Below are 17,999 nucleotides of genomic sequence, written 5' to 3'. Positions count from 1 at the left end.
TCCACTGTGAAGATACTGCAGTAAGCAGACCTAGGTACGTCGGCTTCAGCTACATTATTCACACAGCTGAAGTTGTGTAACTTAGGTTGATGGCCTGTGGTAGCATAGACAAGGCCTGGATAGTTTGTCATTTCCTCTCCGACTTTTCCTGTTAACTCGCGGTGTGCCTGCAAAACTTGAAAATGGGAACTTAATGTAGCCAGGTGCCTGTTATATTGTGATACTTAAAGGGCCACATCTCTGAGCTTACCTTCTGGTGTGTATGCTATGTACTGGGTAAATACTAATGGTCCACTGATTCCATTGGAAAGTCACTGGTGGTCAAGGCTCTGTTCCAACCACAAAATAAACATACAGGCTGTGTCTACATTGGCACCCTTTTCCGGAAAAGGGATGCTAATGAGACACTTCGGGATTGTAAATGCCGCGGGGGATTTAAATATCCCCCACGGCATTTGCATGAACATGGCTGCCGCTTTTTTCCGGCTCGGGGTTTTGCCGGAGAAAAGCGCCAGTCTAGACGGGATCTTGCGGAAAATAAGCCCTTTTCCGGAAGATCCCTTATTGAAAGTAGGAATAAGGGATCTTCCGGAAAAGGGCTTATTTTCCACAAGATCCCGTCTAGACTGGCGCTTTTCTCCGGCAAAACCCCGAGCCGGAAAAAAGCGGCAGCCATGTTCATGCAAATGCCGCGGGAGATATTTAAATCCCCGCGGCATTTGCAATTCCGAAGTGTCTCATTAGCATCCCTTTTCCGGACAAGGGTGCCAGTGTAGACAAAGCCACACAGTGCAGCAGGGAGACAGGCTTGGCACTGCACTTTTTGGTTCTGCCCTCCATTAATGTGAACTTAAGACCAGTTGCACCTTCACTTCCCTAAGATGCATGCTAGGAGGCTTAACCGATGCTTGCAAAGACAGAGTGGGAGCTCCACTTGAAAGGCGAAGTGTGTTCTCTGGCTATGAGGGGAGTGGAATATCATCTCCTGAAATACAACCAAGGGGTCAGCAGAAAATGTAACTATCAAATCTGTTAATTTTATGTTTTACTTTTGAAAGCAGGTGAAGCAACCCATCTCCCACCTGTGAATGGTTCAATGCAAACAAAAAAGAAAATTACAAAACACTGCTTTCTCTGTGGCAAGAAAACTGGATTGGCAACCAGCTATGAATGCAGGTAGGTTGAGGTTGTAGCAAGTGGTTAAAATGTGTAGCTGTGGTCAGAGAAAGTGTGTGTGTGTAAAATTTTGAGAGAATTGCTCATGACTTGAATTTTCCATGAACTGTGAGAAATGAGGCTCAGATAGAGAATACATTCTGTGCTTTCAGGGTATCCACCTTGTGCCCTGTCAGTCAAGAGGTTTGGGCTCATAGGAGACTTTAGCTTGCTAGGTACAGCCCAGAGAAGATGATGGGGAAGGGGGGGGGTACAGACAAATGTGAGAAGAACTTGGCTAAGAATCCATCATCAGTGAGAGAAAATTAGGAACATGCATTAGTAGCATCTTTGAAAATAAGCTGTTTTGGTTGGTATTTCTGTGTAAATCTGCCATTGACTTCCAGGTAGTATGCAGTGGGGGTGTAGCTGTGTCAATCCCAGGATCTATAGTGAGAACGTGGAGAGGTAATACCTTTTATTGGACCAACTTCTGTTAGTGAGAAACCAGCTTTTGAGCTCACTCAGAGCTCTTCAGGTCACTCACCATCAGAAGTTGGTCCAATAAAAGATACAGCGCCTCCCCCCCCTCGTGCCTCTGATTTCGAGGACTACATTTGACTTGAGTAAGCCAACAAAGTAACACCTCTATTGCTTTGTATCCAGCAACTTGCTGCTGTTAAATGTGTGCAAAACAGCAGTCCCCACTGAACCCTTTTCCACTTCTCCTCTATTTTTAATTAACTTTCATAAAGTCAATGTAAAGGTGAGGAAAGAGAAACCATTGCAGTTCAAAATTAGTTGATGAAATCTCGTTTTGTGTGATCTAAACATACCAAGGAAAAAAGAAAAATGTCACTCTCAAATCAGTTTTTATATTAAAGCTTCCAGAGAATTGAAGAAATTAACAGTAAATCCAAATAAACCTTCACTGGGTGCTGGAGGAGAAATACTGGCATTTAGATCTTGAGTCATTTTCCTGAGGTTGGATTTTTTTCCCTGTAGTGGAGTTCTTCTGAATTAAGTCTTCTGAAAGCATTTGGACTTTAACTCCCTAGCATGATAACATCCCAATTTTTATTTTATTTGCTTCCGTCCTGGCTTCCCATTAAGAAGTTCTGTTAGCCAAAATATCAAACTTGGGTCTGGGAGAACCTGTTCTTTAGATGCTAGCTTCTGAGAAGCTTTGAATTTTCTTCAGAGCAAGTCGAGGAAATGCCTGACCCAGATGGGGTTAACATAAGGGTGTGACTACGCCACAGAAGCTATGCCAGCATAACCCTGCTGTGGAGCTGCAGCCTGCACCGACGGAAAGTGTTTCCCCGTCAGAATAAGAACTCCAGCTCCCTGAACAGTAGGGAGGAGGTCAACGGAAGCATGTTTCTTTCAGCATAGCTGTGCCTACCCTTTAGCTGCGCCTCCATTACAACCGAACATAACCAAGGAAGGAATGTTGTTACGCAAGAGACTTTCCCGTTATAGACCCAGGTCACTGACCTGAAAAACCAATACATCAGCTTAGCCAAGGAGGAGTCCTGTGGCACTTTAAAGACTAATACGTATATTTGGCCATAAGCTTTCATCCATCCGGACCATCCTACAAAGAACTGAATCGAGTAGGTGGATAGCCTATTACTGTCAGACACACACTCAGCAACCTCCTGAATTAAGTTACTTCTGATTTTACGTTAGTTTTGACGGGCTGTTACTCTCAGCTGTCTTTTAAAGGCCCACCAGCTGTGGGTGGGGGAGTTTGTCAGGGTATTTATTGCAATTGGTAGCTTGAGTTAGCACACTTAACTCACTGTACTTGATCTAGCCTCATTTGAGAAGGAACCCCTGCTTCAAAACTGAACTTGAGCCGCACAGCTGCTGCTACTTCTAACTCACCTTGTTGCTTCCCTGCTGAATCACTCGCTCAAACATCCAAAACCTGCCCCTGAGGGCTTAGCTACCTCATGCTGACTTGCTCAAACACACGATTTCTGTGTGGCTAGGAGTCGAGTAAGGGCAATACGCAAGGTCTAACTCGCTAACTGCCATGAGGTCACATGCATAGTCCTCTTCCCAGACAGCAGCACGCCCTTCTCCCTTGCCAGGAGCTATAGCTATTATCAAGAGGTCAAATTGCAAAGCCAAACCGTTCCCTTCTCTTAATGTGCATCAGCTGCTGCTGTTAGGGGAAAGCAACGCTTGTCTAGTATAGAGCCGGTCCCCAAGTTGAGAACAGTCGAGTTACGACCGTTCGCATTTACGACCGCTTCGGTCGTAAATGCGGTCCCCGAGTTACGAATGTGATCCGCGCTTACAAACAGTGAGGTCGCCATGTAACTCAATGGGGTCCGAGTTACGAACACGTCGAACTACGGCCAAGAGTTTGGTCTGTAACTCGTTCGTAACTCGGGGAGAGGCTGTATAGCAGAATCGCTGTCTCCATGTCCATCCCTGGCCTGTGACAAGATGATGCTTGTGGCTGGATTTGAAGAAGTTAGTTGATTTCCCTCACCCCATTAGCCCACGGTGGAGTGCCTGTCTAGTGATTTGGGTTTGCTGAATGAAAGGGTGCTGTCTCCAAGCAGAAACTGTCCCCCTCAAAGTAACAGGCTCGTGGACAGTGAATCCTAATCTTTTATGTTCTTTGTTCTTTAGATGTGGAAACAACTTCTGTGCTACTCATCGCTATGCAGAGACTCACACCTGCACCTACGACTACAAGAGCGTGGGGCGGAGGTACTTGCAGGAGACGAATCCTGTTGTTAGTGCACCAAAGCTTCCCAAAATCTAACTGTGGTTGTGCTGCCATGGCAGAATTGTATTACATTGAGAGAAGCAGTGTTTGCTTCGACTGCATTTATTTTGCCCCGCTCCATACCTAAAGATTTGCCAAGTAACAAAAAGCACACGAGGATGCATCTGAGTGAAGAATAATGTGAACACTACTGTTGCTGACACCTTTGTCCTTTAGTGAATCAAAAGTTTAAAAAGTAGTTTTTAAAAACTTACACTATGATTTAACTGTTCTTGCACGTCTTGTGTTAAGTGTTTTATATCTGAAGATGCTATTTCACTAGACAAGTCTTTAAAAGATGCACTTTACTAAGTTTCATATTTACTGTATAACCAGACTTGAGGGGGCGCTGTAACGAGGGTGTCATGTAACGTCTCTGTACTCTACCTTGTGTTTCGTCCATTGTGTGGTATCTTAAGTTATTTCACTAGGAAGATCTCCCCCTTACTTCAAACCACCTGTCCAGAGCTTCAAAGAGTGTGGTACTTTCTGCACTTCTGTTCCTTTCCGATTGGCATTCATATACTGTGTATCCATTCTGCAAATAACATATCATGGTAATCACACTATTTCTTAAAATACTACTCTTTATATGGCAGTTTTTTTAAATAGAGAAATCCCTTTGTTGCCATTAAATACAAGGAACAGCTTATTTTAACTTTTTTTGTAATCCTAGATTTTTTAAAACTTCACAACTTGATTTGTTAAGATGTTGAGTGCTGTTACCAGAAGAAATTCTAATAAATATTAAATTTTATTCTGGTTTGCATGCTCGTATCATAAGCTCAGTATTGACGTTTCCTAGTTTACAGGGTGCTGGAAGTGAAGGGAAGGTTATCAAAAGTGTATACTGACTCTGCCCTCATGGACATCAGTGGTAAAACTCCACTTCAGTGAGAACAGCTAGGCCAGAAATGAGTGCTTTGTGAGTCCCTCTGCCTTAGAAACAAGCCAGTGAAACACAGCTCATCTGGGTGTTACCAAACTTCAGCAGATGTTTTTAGCACATCAGGCAATATTGTTTGCAGCCTTTACTACCTGGTGCCAATGAGGAAAACACAGAAGGCGGTTAGAACACCACCTACTAAAACCGTTTCTCCTCCTACTTCTTAAGTATTGAAACATTCTGGTCCGGTACCAAGGCATTATGCTACCAGAGAGGCCCTATATGTATATGTTTTAACACTGCACTCCCAGCCATGTCTGGCAATGATAATGCCATGGCCCTTCTAAAAACAGGGTGTTGAGCAGAAATGCAGCCAATTCTGACTAGGGTAGTTTGTCCACTCTGTCCTCTCTTCTAAGTTCCCTGACTAATTGACTATGGTACCTTCCCTTCCTGAACAGTTGTGTAATGCTGGTGCTGTGAGCGGCATTTCAATGGGGGCTAAAGGTGAATCTCCACAAAACAGGGTGTTGGTTGGAAGAGAGAAGCAGTTGAACAGCACGCTTCCTCGGTAACATTCCCCTTCTTTGAGGGCTCCTGCAGCCTCCAGGTCTGTTGGGATATCTAAATAGCCATGGCTGGCCGTGATGGTTACAGGTGGGGGGGAGGAGAAGGCACCGATCTGGCCTTGGTGACACAGCATTTGAGACCTCCAGGCTCAGTTACAACCACACTCTGGTAAAAGCTCCATCTAATGTAAAACACAACGGTCCAGTTTGTAGCAACACTAGTCACTGTGAACACATCACCTTGGTGCTTTGCACTGCACCCTTTCCATACAATACAGACTCCGAGAGATGCCTGATTTCAGTACTCATCATGACATGGAAGGCTTCTGCTAAACATCATGCTCTTGATCCTTTAAACTTTTTATATTTTTTGCTTAAAACAATTACTATCAAAATAATACAATCCAGGAAAAAGCTACGCTGGGGGACGCACAGATGTACAGCTAAGCGAGCACATCAGGAAATGCTCACACTGTTTGCATATGCAACTGTCCTTCTTTGTACTTGTGCATCCTGCTATGCTGAATTGCATGATCTTACTGTTTAGCAAATATAGTACATTTCCCTAACAGAGCTTCTAATATTTATTTCCCACTGTTGTATTTTTATTCATGTAGGTTTCTTGTATAATGAGCTTTAAGTTCTCCTTACTGTGAGCACTCTTCTGTGTATGCCCTTTTCTCACCAGAAGCGTAACCTTAAGTGCAATTAGCAGACGCGTTAGTTACAAAACTAATTTTCCATATTCCTCCTGTTACTGTATGACACTGTTTACCATGTAAACTTTCAGAGAAGTGGTTTGCCTGTCTCTACACAAAGCCGTCCCTAGTGCTGCACAATGCTACTAGAGAACTGTTGAGTTTTTGTATTTGAGTCTATCTGATCATGTAATTCGATGGTGCTATAAAGCATTTACACAATGGCAGTTTCCACACGACCTCGGTTTGTGCCTGCTTCCCCTTTTCTGTTCGGCTTGCTGTCGTTTTTGCCCAAGAACTCTTAGGAACACAAGCAAGAGAGCCGTGCTGGAAGACAACAGGGGTTGCGGGGGCAGCTGTGTGTCCCGAGCTCTAGCACCCTAATGGAGGGGGCTATTGGGTCCAGAGAAGTGGATTCTTTCTCTGAAATCTCCATAATGTGGCAGCAATAAGAATCTCTCTGCCCCTTGGGGTAGAATTGCTCTGCCTCTTGCTGCCATAGGCTTCAGTAGTAGACAAGAATTATTAAAGTAAAACGAACACAAACAAGGCTTCCCAACCTCCTTTATCCCCTGGCTTCCTTACCCAGCATTCTGACTTGTGCCTTAGACCTGCTTGTGCCACGACAAGTGCAACAGTTTAGATGCCAGCTGGGTTCACGCCAGTGGTTCCAGTAAGAATCAAGCAGCTCATTCTGAACCATGGTACCGTTTGAGGGAGAAATTGTCGGGAGGCAGAGCAGAGTCAGCTGCTCTGAGGAGGAGGTTTTTCTGACGGGGTGCACTGGCAGGAACGTGTGAGCCTGCACAGCTCAGACTGCCGCAATTCAGCTTCAGGATGGATTATGCCAATTGTTTCCTCCAATAGCTGCAGGAAGCTCTGGTGCGGGGAGGTAACGCGCTGATTAATCGGCTGCCAGGTGGGCAGTAAGGACGTAATGAATGCAACTACTAGTAGTGGCAAGGGCGAGTTGAAAGACGGTCACAGAAATGGAAGAGGTGACAGAAGTGTAACCTGTGTCAGTGTCTTAGGAAATGAATGCCCACCGGGAAGGGGGTTTTGTTTCTGGCGCAGAATTACAACTCCCTTCTGTAGCCCCTTCAGTTCACGTCTTATGCGGCGTTAAGTGAATCCCGGGAAACAATGTTCATTTGAAAGGCAGAAGGACTCGAACACTGATTGCATGCGCCTTTTTGAACCTGTATGTAAAAACTCAGCTGTCGAACTGTTTGCTCGGTGCTGAAATGCAGAAGTGAAAGTACGCGCACGCTTCGGAACAGCGCAAAGGTACTTTCGGGGCCTACCGCGTTAGAAAAGGTGTCGAGTATCAGCGAGGTCGCCGTGTTAGTCTGAATCTGCAAAAGCGGCGAGGAGTCCTGTGGCACCTTGTAGACTAACCGAAGTGTTGGAGCAGAAACTTTCGTGGGCAAAGACCCACTTCGGCAGATGCAGATGCATTAGAAAAGGTGTAATTGCTTGTCTAATCATGTGGACTGTGCTCTGTGCTTAACTTGTGCCAGGACTTACTGCTGTTGAACCCCAGCACTTCAGTCCTAGCACCTTTGGGTTTGCCAAATCAGCTATGAAAGTTAAAAAGCTGGAACCCTGGCACCTAAGGGCCGGAGACCCAGCACCTCTTGGCTGACAAGTTAAGCATTGCTTGCACTACAACAACCAGTCCTGGTCCTATGGGAAATCCTCTCGATTGTTGTGTGACAGCCAAGGCCACTAGATGTCAGTGATGTCATCAATATGAGAGCAGATGGAGAGGAAAACTAGAGCAAAGTGCATCCTCCAGATAGTGCAGATCAGTTTGTTTCTAGCAGTGCTTGCTCTGTTCTTATTGCATATGGCCTGACTCAAATCTAGGGGCTTTGCTTTTCTGTACCACCTCACCAGAGAAATGCAGATTCCTTTAAGCAAGGCCTGGAAGCTGAGTTAATTATAAAAGGTGTGAAAGAGACAGAATTATTTAGTAGACATGAACCTCCTGGTTTGTTGGTTTCCTGAGTAGGAATTTTAATGGGGGAGAGCAGTAGTAGGATGATGAAGAGTATGATCCATGTGTCTGCAGCCCATCTGGAGTGGGCCTTCTGTGTGAAATTACTAAAATAAGACATCAGGAAGCTGTGTACACGCACTTCTAAAACCTGGTGAGGAGGTTCACGTGCTACCAATAATGAGCTTAGTCTATACCTAGGAAATGGTGATTTTTAACAGCGTGTAAGTCAGTCAGATCTGAACAGTTAAAGACACCTCTGACACCAGGACAATCCCACTGCCAAATTTCAAAGTCTTTCTGCAAGCTGGAGTTGAGTGAGGGTCATAGCTTTTAATGACAGGTATTGCTAAATGTCAGGCCCTTAAAACAGTCAGCATTTTTTGCTGACAGACTTCCACTCCCTAAGGTATTTGCTTTGTCAACAGGAGAACACTTCTGCCCCTAGCACTCCTCAAAAAATGAGGTTTACGGGATTTTTTTTGAAAGAATCACGTCTAGACAGCAGTTTCACTTTTGAAATACCCATTTTTGAAAGAACGTGTGGCTGCCATTATACAAATGAAGCATGGGAAATTCAAATCCCGGCTTCGTTTGCAATTTCGATCTAATTTATATATCCCTCTTTCGAAGGAGGGATGTAGTCTAGACATAGCCTAAGGTGCCACAGGACTCCTCGGTTTTTCATATAACAACTATTAGTGTTACAACTTTGCCTAGCACTTCCCAACCACAGCAAGATCCATTCTCTGCCCACAAAGGCTATGTACACTACATGCTTCTTACACAAGAAGGCTTTTGCACAAGAGCACGTCCACACCTCAAGGCACATTGCAAAAGTGATGTGCTTTTGTGCAAGAAAGCTTCCACACTGCATGGACGCTCTTGCGCAAGAAAGCTTTGATGGCCGTTCACAGAATGGCCATCAGAGCACCTATGCTTTTTCTCACTGGGGTTGCACAAGAAACTCCTCTGGAGCGTCCACACTTGCCTTTTTGCTCAAGAACTCTTGCGCAAAAGGGAGTTATGCCTCTTAAAAGGAGGTTTACCTACGGCGGAAAAAGCTCTCTGTTCTGCCGTTTTACTCTTGCTTTCCTAGCGCAAAAGCACATTTGAGGTGTGGACGCTCCACGGGTTTTTGCGCAAAAACCTTGCGGTGTAGACGTAGCCAAAGAGTTTACATTTCAAACAGGGACAGAAAAAGGAAGTACTGTACTGTTGTCCCCACTGTACAGCTGCAGAACAGATGTTAATTTTGCATGGAGATTTGCTTAACGTTACATGGAGAGCTAGAGCAACGCCCAACAGGCAGAACAGAACCTGGGACCACTGGCACCTGCCAGGCTCCTCTCGGGGTACACACTGATCACAACCGCCAGCACCACAAGAAGAGACCAGAAAGGGGGAGGTCTCCCACAAGCAAGGCTAGGGACAAGCGTAGGGGGCGACCCGACTCAGGCCACCAGACTTCACCTTGCCTCTGCAGCTGAGCTGACAAAGGGAGCCCAGGAGCTGCAGAGCCCAGCTCCAGACGGATCTCTGCCACCAAGAGAAAGCTGTGTGCCTTTGATGCCTGAGGCTTTTCAAGCAGCCCTGGACCTAATGTAGAGCACGGCACCTTCTCCTCACCGGCACAGGCCGTGTCTAGGGCTCCTTCGAGAGGCAAACCAGCCACGATTGCTTAGCGATCGCCCACACCGACCCACGGCTCCCTGGCACCGCAACTGGATCGAAGGAGCAAATCATCTAAACTGGGGCTCGCTGCCTAGACACAGAGCCCCTCCTCAGTCTTTCCGCCGAGACCCCAGAGTCAGAGGGGGACTTTGGTAGGTCCCGCCACAGCAGGTACAGACGGTCCATGTCCACCCACAACTGACACGGCTACACAGCACCTCGGCCAGCCCAATGACAGGGCCCCACGCAGTGGCCCTTTCGGACTTCCTGGTTCTTCGTCAGAGCCAAGCTCAGAGCCGTTACCCAGGGCATCACTTCACCTATTGGCTCTGGCCTCAGCACCATCTCTAGCACAGATACTGCCAAGATCGTTGGCACTGCCACCATTGTCCTTTGCGGCCCAAGCTGTCTTTGGCCAGATGTCTTTGTCATCTTCCCAGATGAGGTGCTGAGGAGTACGACCCCTGCCCCAGCGCTGGGAGACAATAAGGTCCTGCCGCAGCAACTCAGCAGAGTCGCCCAAAGTATCAACATCCAGGCAGAAGAGGTGATAGAGGACGCCACTAAGACACTGTGGCAAACCCGGTGTCATTGCAGCCACAGCGAAACGCAGTGAGAGTCGTTACTTTGTACCATCCAAAGGGTCTGAACACCTTTACACCCCTCCTCCTCCTATTCCTTGGTGGTAGATGCTCTTAACCAGCATGAGTGTCAGTGGTTCCAAGGTCAGGCTCCTCAGAAGAGAGAGGCAAAGGGGTTGGACTTGTACGGTGGAAAGATCTACTGGACGGGCAGACGACAACGCCGCATCTAGAACCAACAGGCCTTGGTTAGCCAATACAGATTCCATACCGGCAGTGCAATGGCCAAGTTTACGGAGCTGCTCCCGTAGGACTCCCGCACCGTGTTCTCAGCCCCCGTAAAGGAGGACAGACTTTTCTCAAGAGCATCCCTGCAGGCTGCTCTGGATGCGGCGAATGCAGCTTCAAGAGCTATGGCCACTGGCTTCGCCATGCACAGGAGGGGCTTGGCTACAAGTTTCGGGTCTGCCTTACAAGGTCCAACAAACCCCCAGGACCTCCCGTTTGAGGGCAAGTCTCTCTTTTCAGAGAAGACAGACAAGAACCCTTGGTCAGTTACTTCTTAAAGGGCCTAGCCAGACTTTACCTGCAGGTCCGCAAGCTGGTCCCTTGTTGGAATCTCAGCTTAGTCCTGTCTACACTCATGGGCCACCATTCAAGCCACCTGCCACGTATTCAATGCTTTACGTATCCTGTAAGATGGCATTTCTGGTAGCTAACTTCTGCCAGAAGGGTGTCCGATCCACATCTGGCTTTCCTCCCGAAAGCGATCTCCCAGTTCCACATGAATCAAGACCTCTTTCTTCCTATGTTTTATCCTAAATCACGTTCTAACTCCTGTGAGCAGAGGCTACGCTCCCCAGATGTGTGCAGAGTACTGGCCTTTTATACTGACGAGTAGGGAGGTTGGTAGCACACTTTACTGGGCGCCATGGAGATGCAACTTCCAGGCCGATGGTATTTTCCAGCTAACATGCCCCTATGTGCGCCAACACTGGACTGGAATGGACAAGAACAACATATCTCCAAGAACAGCAGTTACGAGAAGGTGAGTAACCATTTTTTGTCGTGGTTGATTCTTCACTACTGAAAATTCTTAAATCAAGATGAGATTTTTTTCTATAAGACCCATAGATTCCAAGGCTAGAGGGGACCAATGTGAACTTCTAGTCTGACCACCTGCTTAACACAGGCCAGAGACCTCCCCTAAAATAATTCCTAGCGCAGAGCTTGTAAAAAAAGAAGTCCCTTCTGGAGTCGGAATCTATGAATAAATCGTGTTCTGGCTAAAAGAGCTTTACAACTGGAAGGAAACTATTTTAAAATATACTTCTTGGCCACCTTTCAAATCTATTTTCTAATCCTCTCCTTAATCCAGGCCTCAGCTCTGCGCACTATTCTACACCATTGCATCGGGATTATACATTCTAATCACAACTGCACAATGAATACTGATGTAATTAGATGCTCTGCATAGAATCAGAAATGTAAAACAATACCTAATCAGCAAAACAACTTGAACTGCTTGGGATTTGATTAAGGGGGTTAATAGGTTGGAAGCCAGATGCAAAAGTGACTAAAAGGAAGAACACAGGGTTTAAAACACCTTTTTTTTTTGGTCTTCCCCTCGTTTTTAAACAAAACTCCATGATTTTAGAATAAAGGGCCAGTTAATTCTCCTTCCTCGTTTCCCTCCATAAAGCGCATGCATATATACTCAAGATGTCTTTTTTTTCTTTTTAAACTGCTTTTTCTGTTGGATGAAAGACTGGATGTTGGTCTATGCTTCCTGGTCAGATACTTACTGGAACTTCAGATCGGAAGGACTATAGTGCAGTCATCTTGCTTGGGGTACAGTGACTGTTTGCTAAACCTCAGTAGCGTGATCACAGCCATTTAAGATACAGGTGAGTAATAAAATACACTTAAACCTCTGTGTTCCAGCTTGCTCGGACTAGGAACAGCGACCCACAGCCAATGGGAGCTGCGATCGCCTGTACCTACAGAGGCGCAAGTAAATATAGCGGTGGGGGCCTGCCAGGTGCTAACCCTGGCACACTGGATCTAGCCTGCGGATGTCGCCTGGTTCCTGTATAATCTCCCTTCTCGTCCATTCAGTGTTTCAGGTCCTTTTTTCACATCCCCTGTTAATCTCTTTTCTAAGGTCTTTTCAGTCTCTCATGTCATAGGTTTTCTAGGTCCTTCATTCTCATCACTTTTTTCAGAACCCCCTCCCATTCAGCAATATCCAGGTCAAAACCCTTTTCTGTGACTCAGTTACCCCCAAACCACGTCTGTCTCGTCTGTTAGACTGTAAACTCTCCAGGTCAGGGACTGTCACTTATGTATTTGTACAATGGGATTCTGATCTCAGTTGGGGCCTTTAAGCAATAGACCTGCAGAGCTTGTCAGATGGGACAGGAATGCTCCGGACTTTACTCCAGCCCATCTGTTCTTTTTGTACAAGATATAAATGAGTGTTAGTGGAGGTTCTGCGAGGGCAGAGAGTGGCACACCTCTGCAGAGGCCGGCTAGCCGAGACGGCTCAGCAGAGTTCTTAGCAGTGCAGCTGGGAGAAGAGCCTGTCGTGATGGTCCAGGAAGAGCACAAGATGCCTCCGTGGAAGGTCAGCGGCAGTAGCACGCAGGACGTACAGTCTGTCTAGCTAAGCTGGGGTGTATTCTGCCAATCGTTTAACTCCACTTCAGAGCTTGACCACCAGGGGGCAGTCACCACAGAACTAGACTCTCCCGTGGTGTTCATGGCTGTGAAGGGAGAGGCTGCTGGGTAATCTAAATTCTACACACATCTAAATATTCTCACTCACAAGTCAGAGATAAGGATGTAAAATCCCCTTCAATTGGTTAACCGATTAAACATGGTTAACCAGTTAACCGATTAAAGGGGGCATGGCGGGGGTGGGAGGGGGCACTCCACCCCGAGGCCAGAGCAGCCCCCGCCTGCGGGGCACCCGAGCTCGGCCACATGCCTCCGCAACATTTGATCCAACATACGAAACATTCCACTAGACAACCTCAAGCTGGTCAATAGAAAAAAAATGGACTTTGATGCGAAGGCCACTTATTACATCCCCGTTATCTAGGACTGCATGCCTCTTTAAGAACGTTGGGCTGTCAGTTCTATAAGGCTGCACCACGCAGCTATTTCTGCATCTGAAAGGTGAGGTCTTTTCCTGCCCACTAGGACTGATTTCCTTTAAGGGCTTTACCTGTGAAGGGAAACCTCCCCTTTACCCTCCCTTCCCCTCGCACCTTAGTTCTGGCAGGTTCGACGGGCCCCATTTGAACCTCTATTCACTTGCTTCCTTTTGCACATCTGTTATAACTTCTGCTTTTGGTAGCAGTTACATCAACTAGAACAGGGGTGGGCAATGATTTTGTGTGGGGGGGGGCTCTCCAAGATTTTGGAAAGTGGTCAAGGGCCACACTTTTCTGTGGAGGGAGGTGCGGGGTCTAGGATGGGGGTTGGGTGCAGATTTAGAAACTGCTTACGATTTAGAAGCCAGACAAAAGACAGGAGGGGAAACAGAGGCACAAAACCGTGCCCAAAGTTACACAGCAAGTCAATGGTAATGCTGGGAATAGAATCTAGGTCTCCTCTCAGTCCGCTCTGTTTTCTATTATACTTTGGGGCTTCTGATTTTCAGTTTTAACTAGTGAAACCCCCCCGATTTGAAAAAGCGAGAGAGAAAAAGAAATTGGTCTTTATGTAATAAACGCTGGAAAATGTTGCTTATATCTAAGGACTTTGGCATAGCTACATGGAGCAGCAATGTTGGCTACAGGGATGTGACTTCTCAAGTGCACTGATGTGATGAGCATGAATTGATCCACACAGACCCTGCTGGCTTGCACTAAGAGCTCCCGTTAACATAGTGCTGTTTGAAACCGTACTGCCCTAAAGCACACTAAGGAAAATCACAAAGGGATTACTCATTACATACTACACTACTATCCAGTGTTGTATTTATTATATACTACCATGAATAATCTCATTGCAAATTTCCCTGCTGTCAAGTGATATTTAATGTACACTACAGTATACACACAGTAAGCCCTCAACCTGATTTGACATCTATATACACTCAAAAATTGCTGGCAATTAAGTATCCCTCACAATTAAATAAATGAACTTTGAAAACCAGAAGCCTTAATGATATCACACTGCCTGCAAATGATATGATTATTATAATCTAGACGCCATATACAGCAGTGGAAAAAACTTTGGATTACAACCAAAGCTTGGTTGGCCTTAGTCAATAACAGAATGAAGAAGCCAACCCATCTCCATAGAAACAAATGATGGTGCCCAAAATAGTGCTGCTTCATCCAGCAGGTGGCACATTCCCTTCCGCATCAGTACAGGTGCAATGCCCCAGCCTGGAGGCAAGAGACTTTGTGATGCTTTTCACAAGAGTTTGGAATATTGTTAATTCTGTTGCCCTGACCACATTTTAATCAGAATTCCAACTTGCCCCCCACATGAAATTTATTCTTCAGTTTCTTTTTAAAAAAAACTACTGTAAAGTGTTGCTAGGGGAAAAGGGTTGCTAAAATTCACAGCTGAAAGAGATGCCTTTTGGTGGCCTACCTCTGGGGCATGCCTCCATAAGATTGTCGCTCGTTTCAGTGCCCTTTCCTCCATCCTGCAATGGGTGGGTGGAACAGCCCTGCACTCCTGTAAATCAGTGACATTAAAATGCACTCAGGATACAGATTACAGAAAACTTGTACCATGCTCAGAGAACAACTCTCACATGACCCTCTTCTGTTTTGTCAAGTTCACATTAAAAGTTGGCAAAGTCAGCTTTCTTCGGGAGTCGTGTCCCCCCCCCCCCCCCCCACACACACACACATTCGCAGGTCTCATAAAATTTCTCATTGTTGGGCTGGGAAGTGAACTGTCTCTCCCTCCCTCTTTACATAATTCTCATTTCCCTTTATTCTTGTTTTACAAAGACTGGCAGTCTCCAAACCTATCTGAGAAAATAAATGTGAACAGCTCTGGCCCTCTGGAGCAAGTATCTACCATTTATGGAATGAAAGCAAGAAATGACTACGGATCTTGCAGCAGCCAGAAATAACATTATGGTGTAATTTTATTGCACCAAGGATCTTTCATAAGATTATTTTCTTAAAGATTTCCACCTTTTCTTTCTTGCATAACTCCTCTTTGTGCCTTTCTTTCTTTGACTATATCTATTTATTTAATCGTTTTCTTCATAGCTTTTCATTCTCAAATCTCTTGGATTAATTTTATGCATTTAGAAACTGAAGCCTACTATTACATGACTTAAATACTCTAGCACAAAAGAGCAATTGATGACACAAGAATATTTGCTATATTCTTTAATGCATGTTTCCATCTGGAGAGTTGGATACCTAATTCTCTCATGCCTTGTGTACACTAGAAGAGTGTGCCATTGTAAATATATTAGTGTCGTTAAACTGATATGCCCCCAGCTTCTTGGGTGGATGCACTTTGATCAGTATCAATGTTTTTTGTATCAATAGAACTATTTGGCTGTGTCTAGACTGGCCACTTTTTCTGGGAAAGCAGCTGCTTTTCCGGAAAAATTTGCCAGTTGTCTACACTGGCCACTTGAATTTCCGCAAAAGCACCGACGATCTCATGTAAGATTGTCAGTGCTTTTGAGGAAATACTATGCTGCTCTCGTTCGGGCAAAAGTCTTTTTCTAAAAAACTTTTGCGCAAAAGGGCCAGTGTAGACAGCAGAGATTTGTTTTCTGCAAAAAAGCCCCGATTGCGAAAATGGCAATCAGGGCTTTTTTGCGGAAAAGCGTCCGTGCCAATCTAGACGTGCTTTTCCGAAAATGCTTTTAACCAAAAACTTTTCCGTTAAAAGCATTTCTGGAAAATCATGCCAGTCTAGACATAGCCTTCCTGAATTGGAAGGGAATAACTTAACAGTGTAAGGCACTTTGATACTAATATAACTACATCCATGAGGTTATACTAGTAAAAAAGTCATATTGCTATCCAAAATAGTTATTCATCTCTCAAGTGTTGAAAAAAAACTAGGTGTAATTGTTTTTATGCTTGCACTAGAACAGGAAGAACTATTGGAGTGGGCGATGTGGTTTATATGTGGGGTGTTTTTGTTTTGTTTTGTTCTGAGGAAGGTGGGCGGGGATGGTTGATGGAAGATGGTGAGGCTACTCGAATACAGAAGCCAGGTCACTATCTCTGGGCCCTTTTACTGGCTTTGCATCTGACTCATTGTGTCAACATAGATAAGTCTGTTTCCTTTCTGTGCATCAGCTTCCTTACCTGTGAAATGGGGAGAAAAACTTCTTCCTGGTAAAGTCTGAGATTACGTGATGATGACTGCAATGCTGTTCTCGGCCGGTCATCAGCTGCCCATGGGTGTGACATGCCCCCGGGGTAGTCCAAGGACATGGTGTCCCAGGTTGCAGTCTTCCCCCTCAATTGGTCATCCCTCATAGTGGGAATAGGACACTTGCATGCACCTTCCCACTGGCATGGGGGGCAGAGGTGCAGCCCTGGGAATCCGGGTGCCTCACAGTGCTGCAGAGCACCTTAAGGGACTGGGAGCACCACCGTTTTCACATGGGCAAGAGGGTTGGGAGGGGTCCTCAAACCCCCAAACACCAGGCACCCGTCACCAGCTGGAATGCCAGGGGCCTGCGGGCCCCGCATCTCCCCCCCCCCGGGTGCCAGGGGCCTGTGGGCCCCGCATCTCCCACCCCTGGGTGCCAGGGGCCCGAGGGCCCCGCATCTCCCCCCCCCCCCCGGGTGCCAGGGCCCTGAGGGCCCCGCATCTCCCCCCCCCGGGTGCCAGGGCCCTGAGGGCCCCGCATCCCCCCCCCCTCCGCCCCCCCCCCCCGGGTGCCAGGGGCCCCGCATCCCCCCCCCCTCCCCCCCCCCCCCGGTGCCAGGCCCCCCCCCCCCCCCGGCCCTGCGGCGGCTCCCGGGGGCGGTCCCGGCCCGGCCCCGCCCCGGCCATGGCGGCGGAGGCGGGGCGGGCGGCGCGGACGGGCAGGCGGGCTCGGGTGTAAACAGGAGCCGCGAGCCCGGCGCCCCCGGCCGGCTGCAGCCGCCGCCCCGCAGGAGCCGCCCCCGGCCATGGGCAGCCGGCCCGGGCCCCGCGCGGGCAGCGAGGTAAGCGCGGGCCGGGCCCCCACTCCCCAGGACAGCCAGGAGGGGGCTGGGACCCCCGGCTGGGGGGCACTGGCCCCCCCACGAGAGCTGGGATTGGGGGCAGCGTCCCTCCCGCATGGGGGGCTCGCACCCTTCCCCATAACCCGCACTGGGGCTGGGGGGCCTCCCCCCCGGTGTGATAGTGGAAAGGGGTCCCCCTGCCCCCCAGCAGTGTGACAGGGGCGTCCCTCCCGCATGGGGGGCTCGCACCCTTCCCCATAACCCGCACTGGGGCTGGGGGGCCTCCCCCCTGGTGTGACAGTGGAAAGGGGTCCACCCTGCCCCCCAGCAGTGTGACAGGGGCGTCCCTCCGCCCCTGACCCACACACCTGCCCACTGACCCCCGGGTGAGCGTATGGGGGGACGGGGCGCTGCCCCCCAGAGTGAGCGGCGAGCAACAGGCACCCCCCCAGCAAATGGAGACGGGACCCCTCTCCCTATTGCCAG

At 47.5% G+C, this 17,999-nt stretch overlaps 2 protein-coding genes and 1 long non-coding RNA gene across 8 annotated transcripts in view; 2 read left to right on the top strand and 1 right to left on the bottom strand.

The window, feature by feature from the left end:
• The window catches only part of ZFAND4 (zinc finger AN1-type containing 4), a 29,574-nt gene extending 24,874 nt beyond the window's left edge, over positions 1 to 4,700 (top strand). For 3 of the 4 annotated variants that reach the window (XM_075935707.2, XM_075935704.2, XM_075935705.2), the window contains exons 9-10: positions 1,059 to 1,176; positions 3,805 to 4,700. In XM_075935707.2, coding sequence (XP_075791822.1) covers positions 1,059 to 1,176; positions 3,805 to 3,940 — 254 coding nt within the window. In that variant the 3' untranslated portion in view covers positions 3,941 to 4,700. The remainder of the gene's footprint in view (positions 1 to 1,058; positions 1,177 to 3,804) is intronic. The other variant, XM_075935708.2, reaches the window with a different exon arrangement.
• LOC142830475 (uncharacterized) overlaps positions 1 to 17,077 on the bottom strand; it is a 33,440-nt gene extending 16,363 nt beyond the window's left edge. The window contains exons 1-2 of the long non-coding RNA XR_012905752.2: positions 16,662 to 17,077; positions 14,962 to 15,048 (exon numbers count right to left, since the gene is read on the bottom strand). This is a non-coding gene — a long non-coding RNA (uncharacterized LOC142830475). The remainder of the gene's footprint in view (positions 1 to 14,961; positions 15,049 to 16,661) is intronic.
• A 280-nt stretch (positions 17,078 to 17,357) lies between these two features.
• MARCHF8 (membrane associated ring-CH-type finger 8) overlaps positions 17,358 to 17,999 on the top strand; it is a 112,142-nt gene continuing 111,500 nt past the window's right edge. For 2 of the 3 annotated variants that reach the window (XM_075935710.2, XM_089780025.1), the window contains exon 1: positions 17,358 to 17,513. The gene's annotated coding sequence lies outside the window, so the exon portion shown is untranslated. The remainder of the gene's footprint in view (positions 17,514 to 17,999) is intronic. The other variant, XM_075935713.2, reaches the window with a different exon arrangement.

The sequence above is a fragment of the Pelodiscus sinensis genome, chromosome 8 (assembly GCF_052426305.1).
Source record: "Pelodiscus sinensis isolate ZL-2025 chromosome 8, ASM5242630v1, whole genome shotgun sequence".
Taxonomy (NCBI): Eukaryota; Metazoa; Chordata; order Testudines; family Trionychidae; genus Pelodiscus; species Pelodiscus sinensis.
This window is presented reverse-complemented; position numbering and strand designations above follow the sequence as displayed.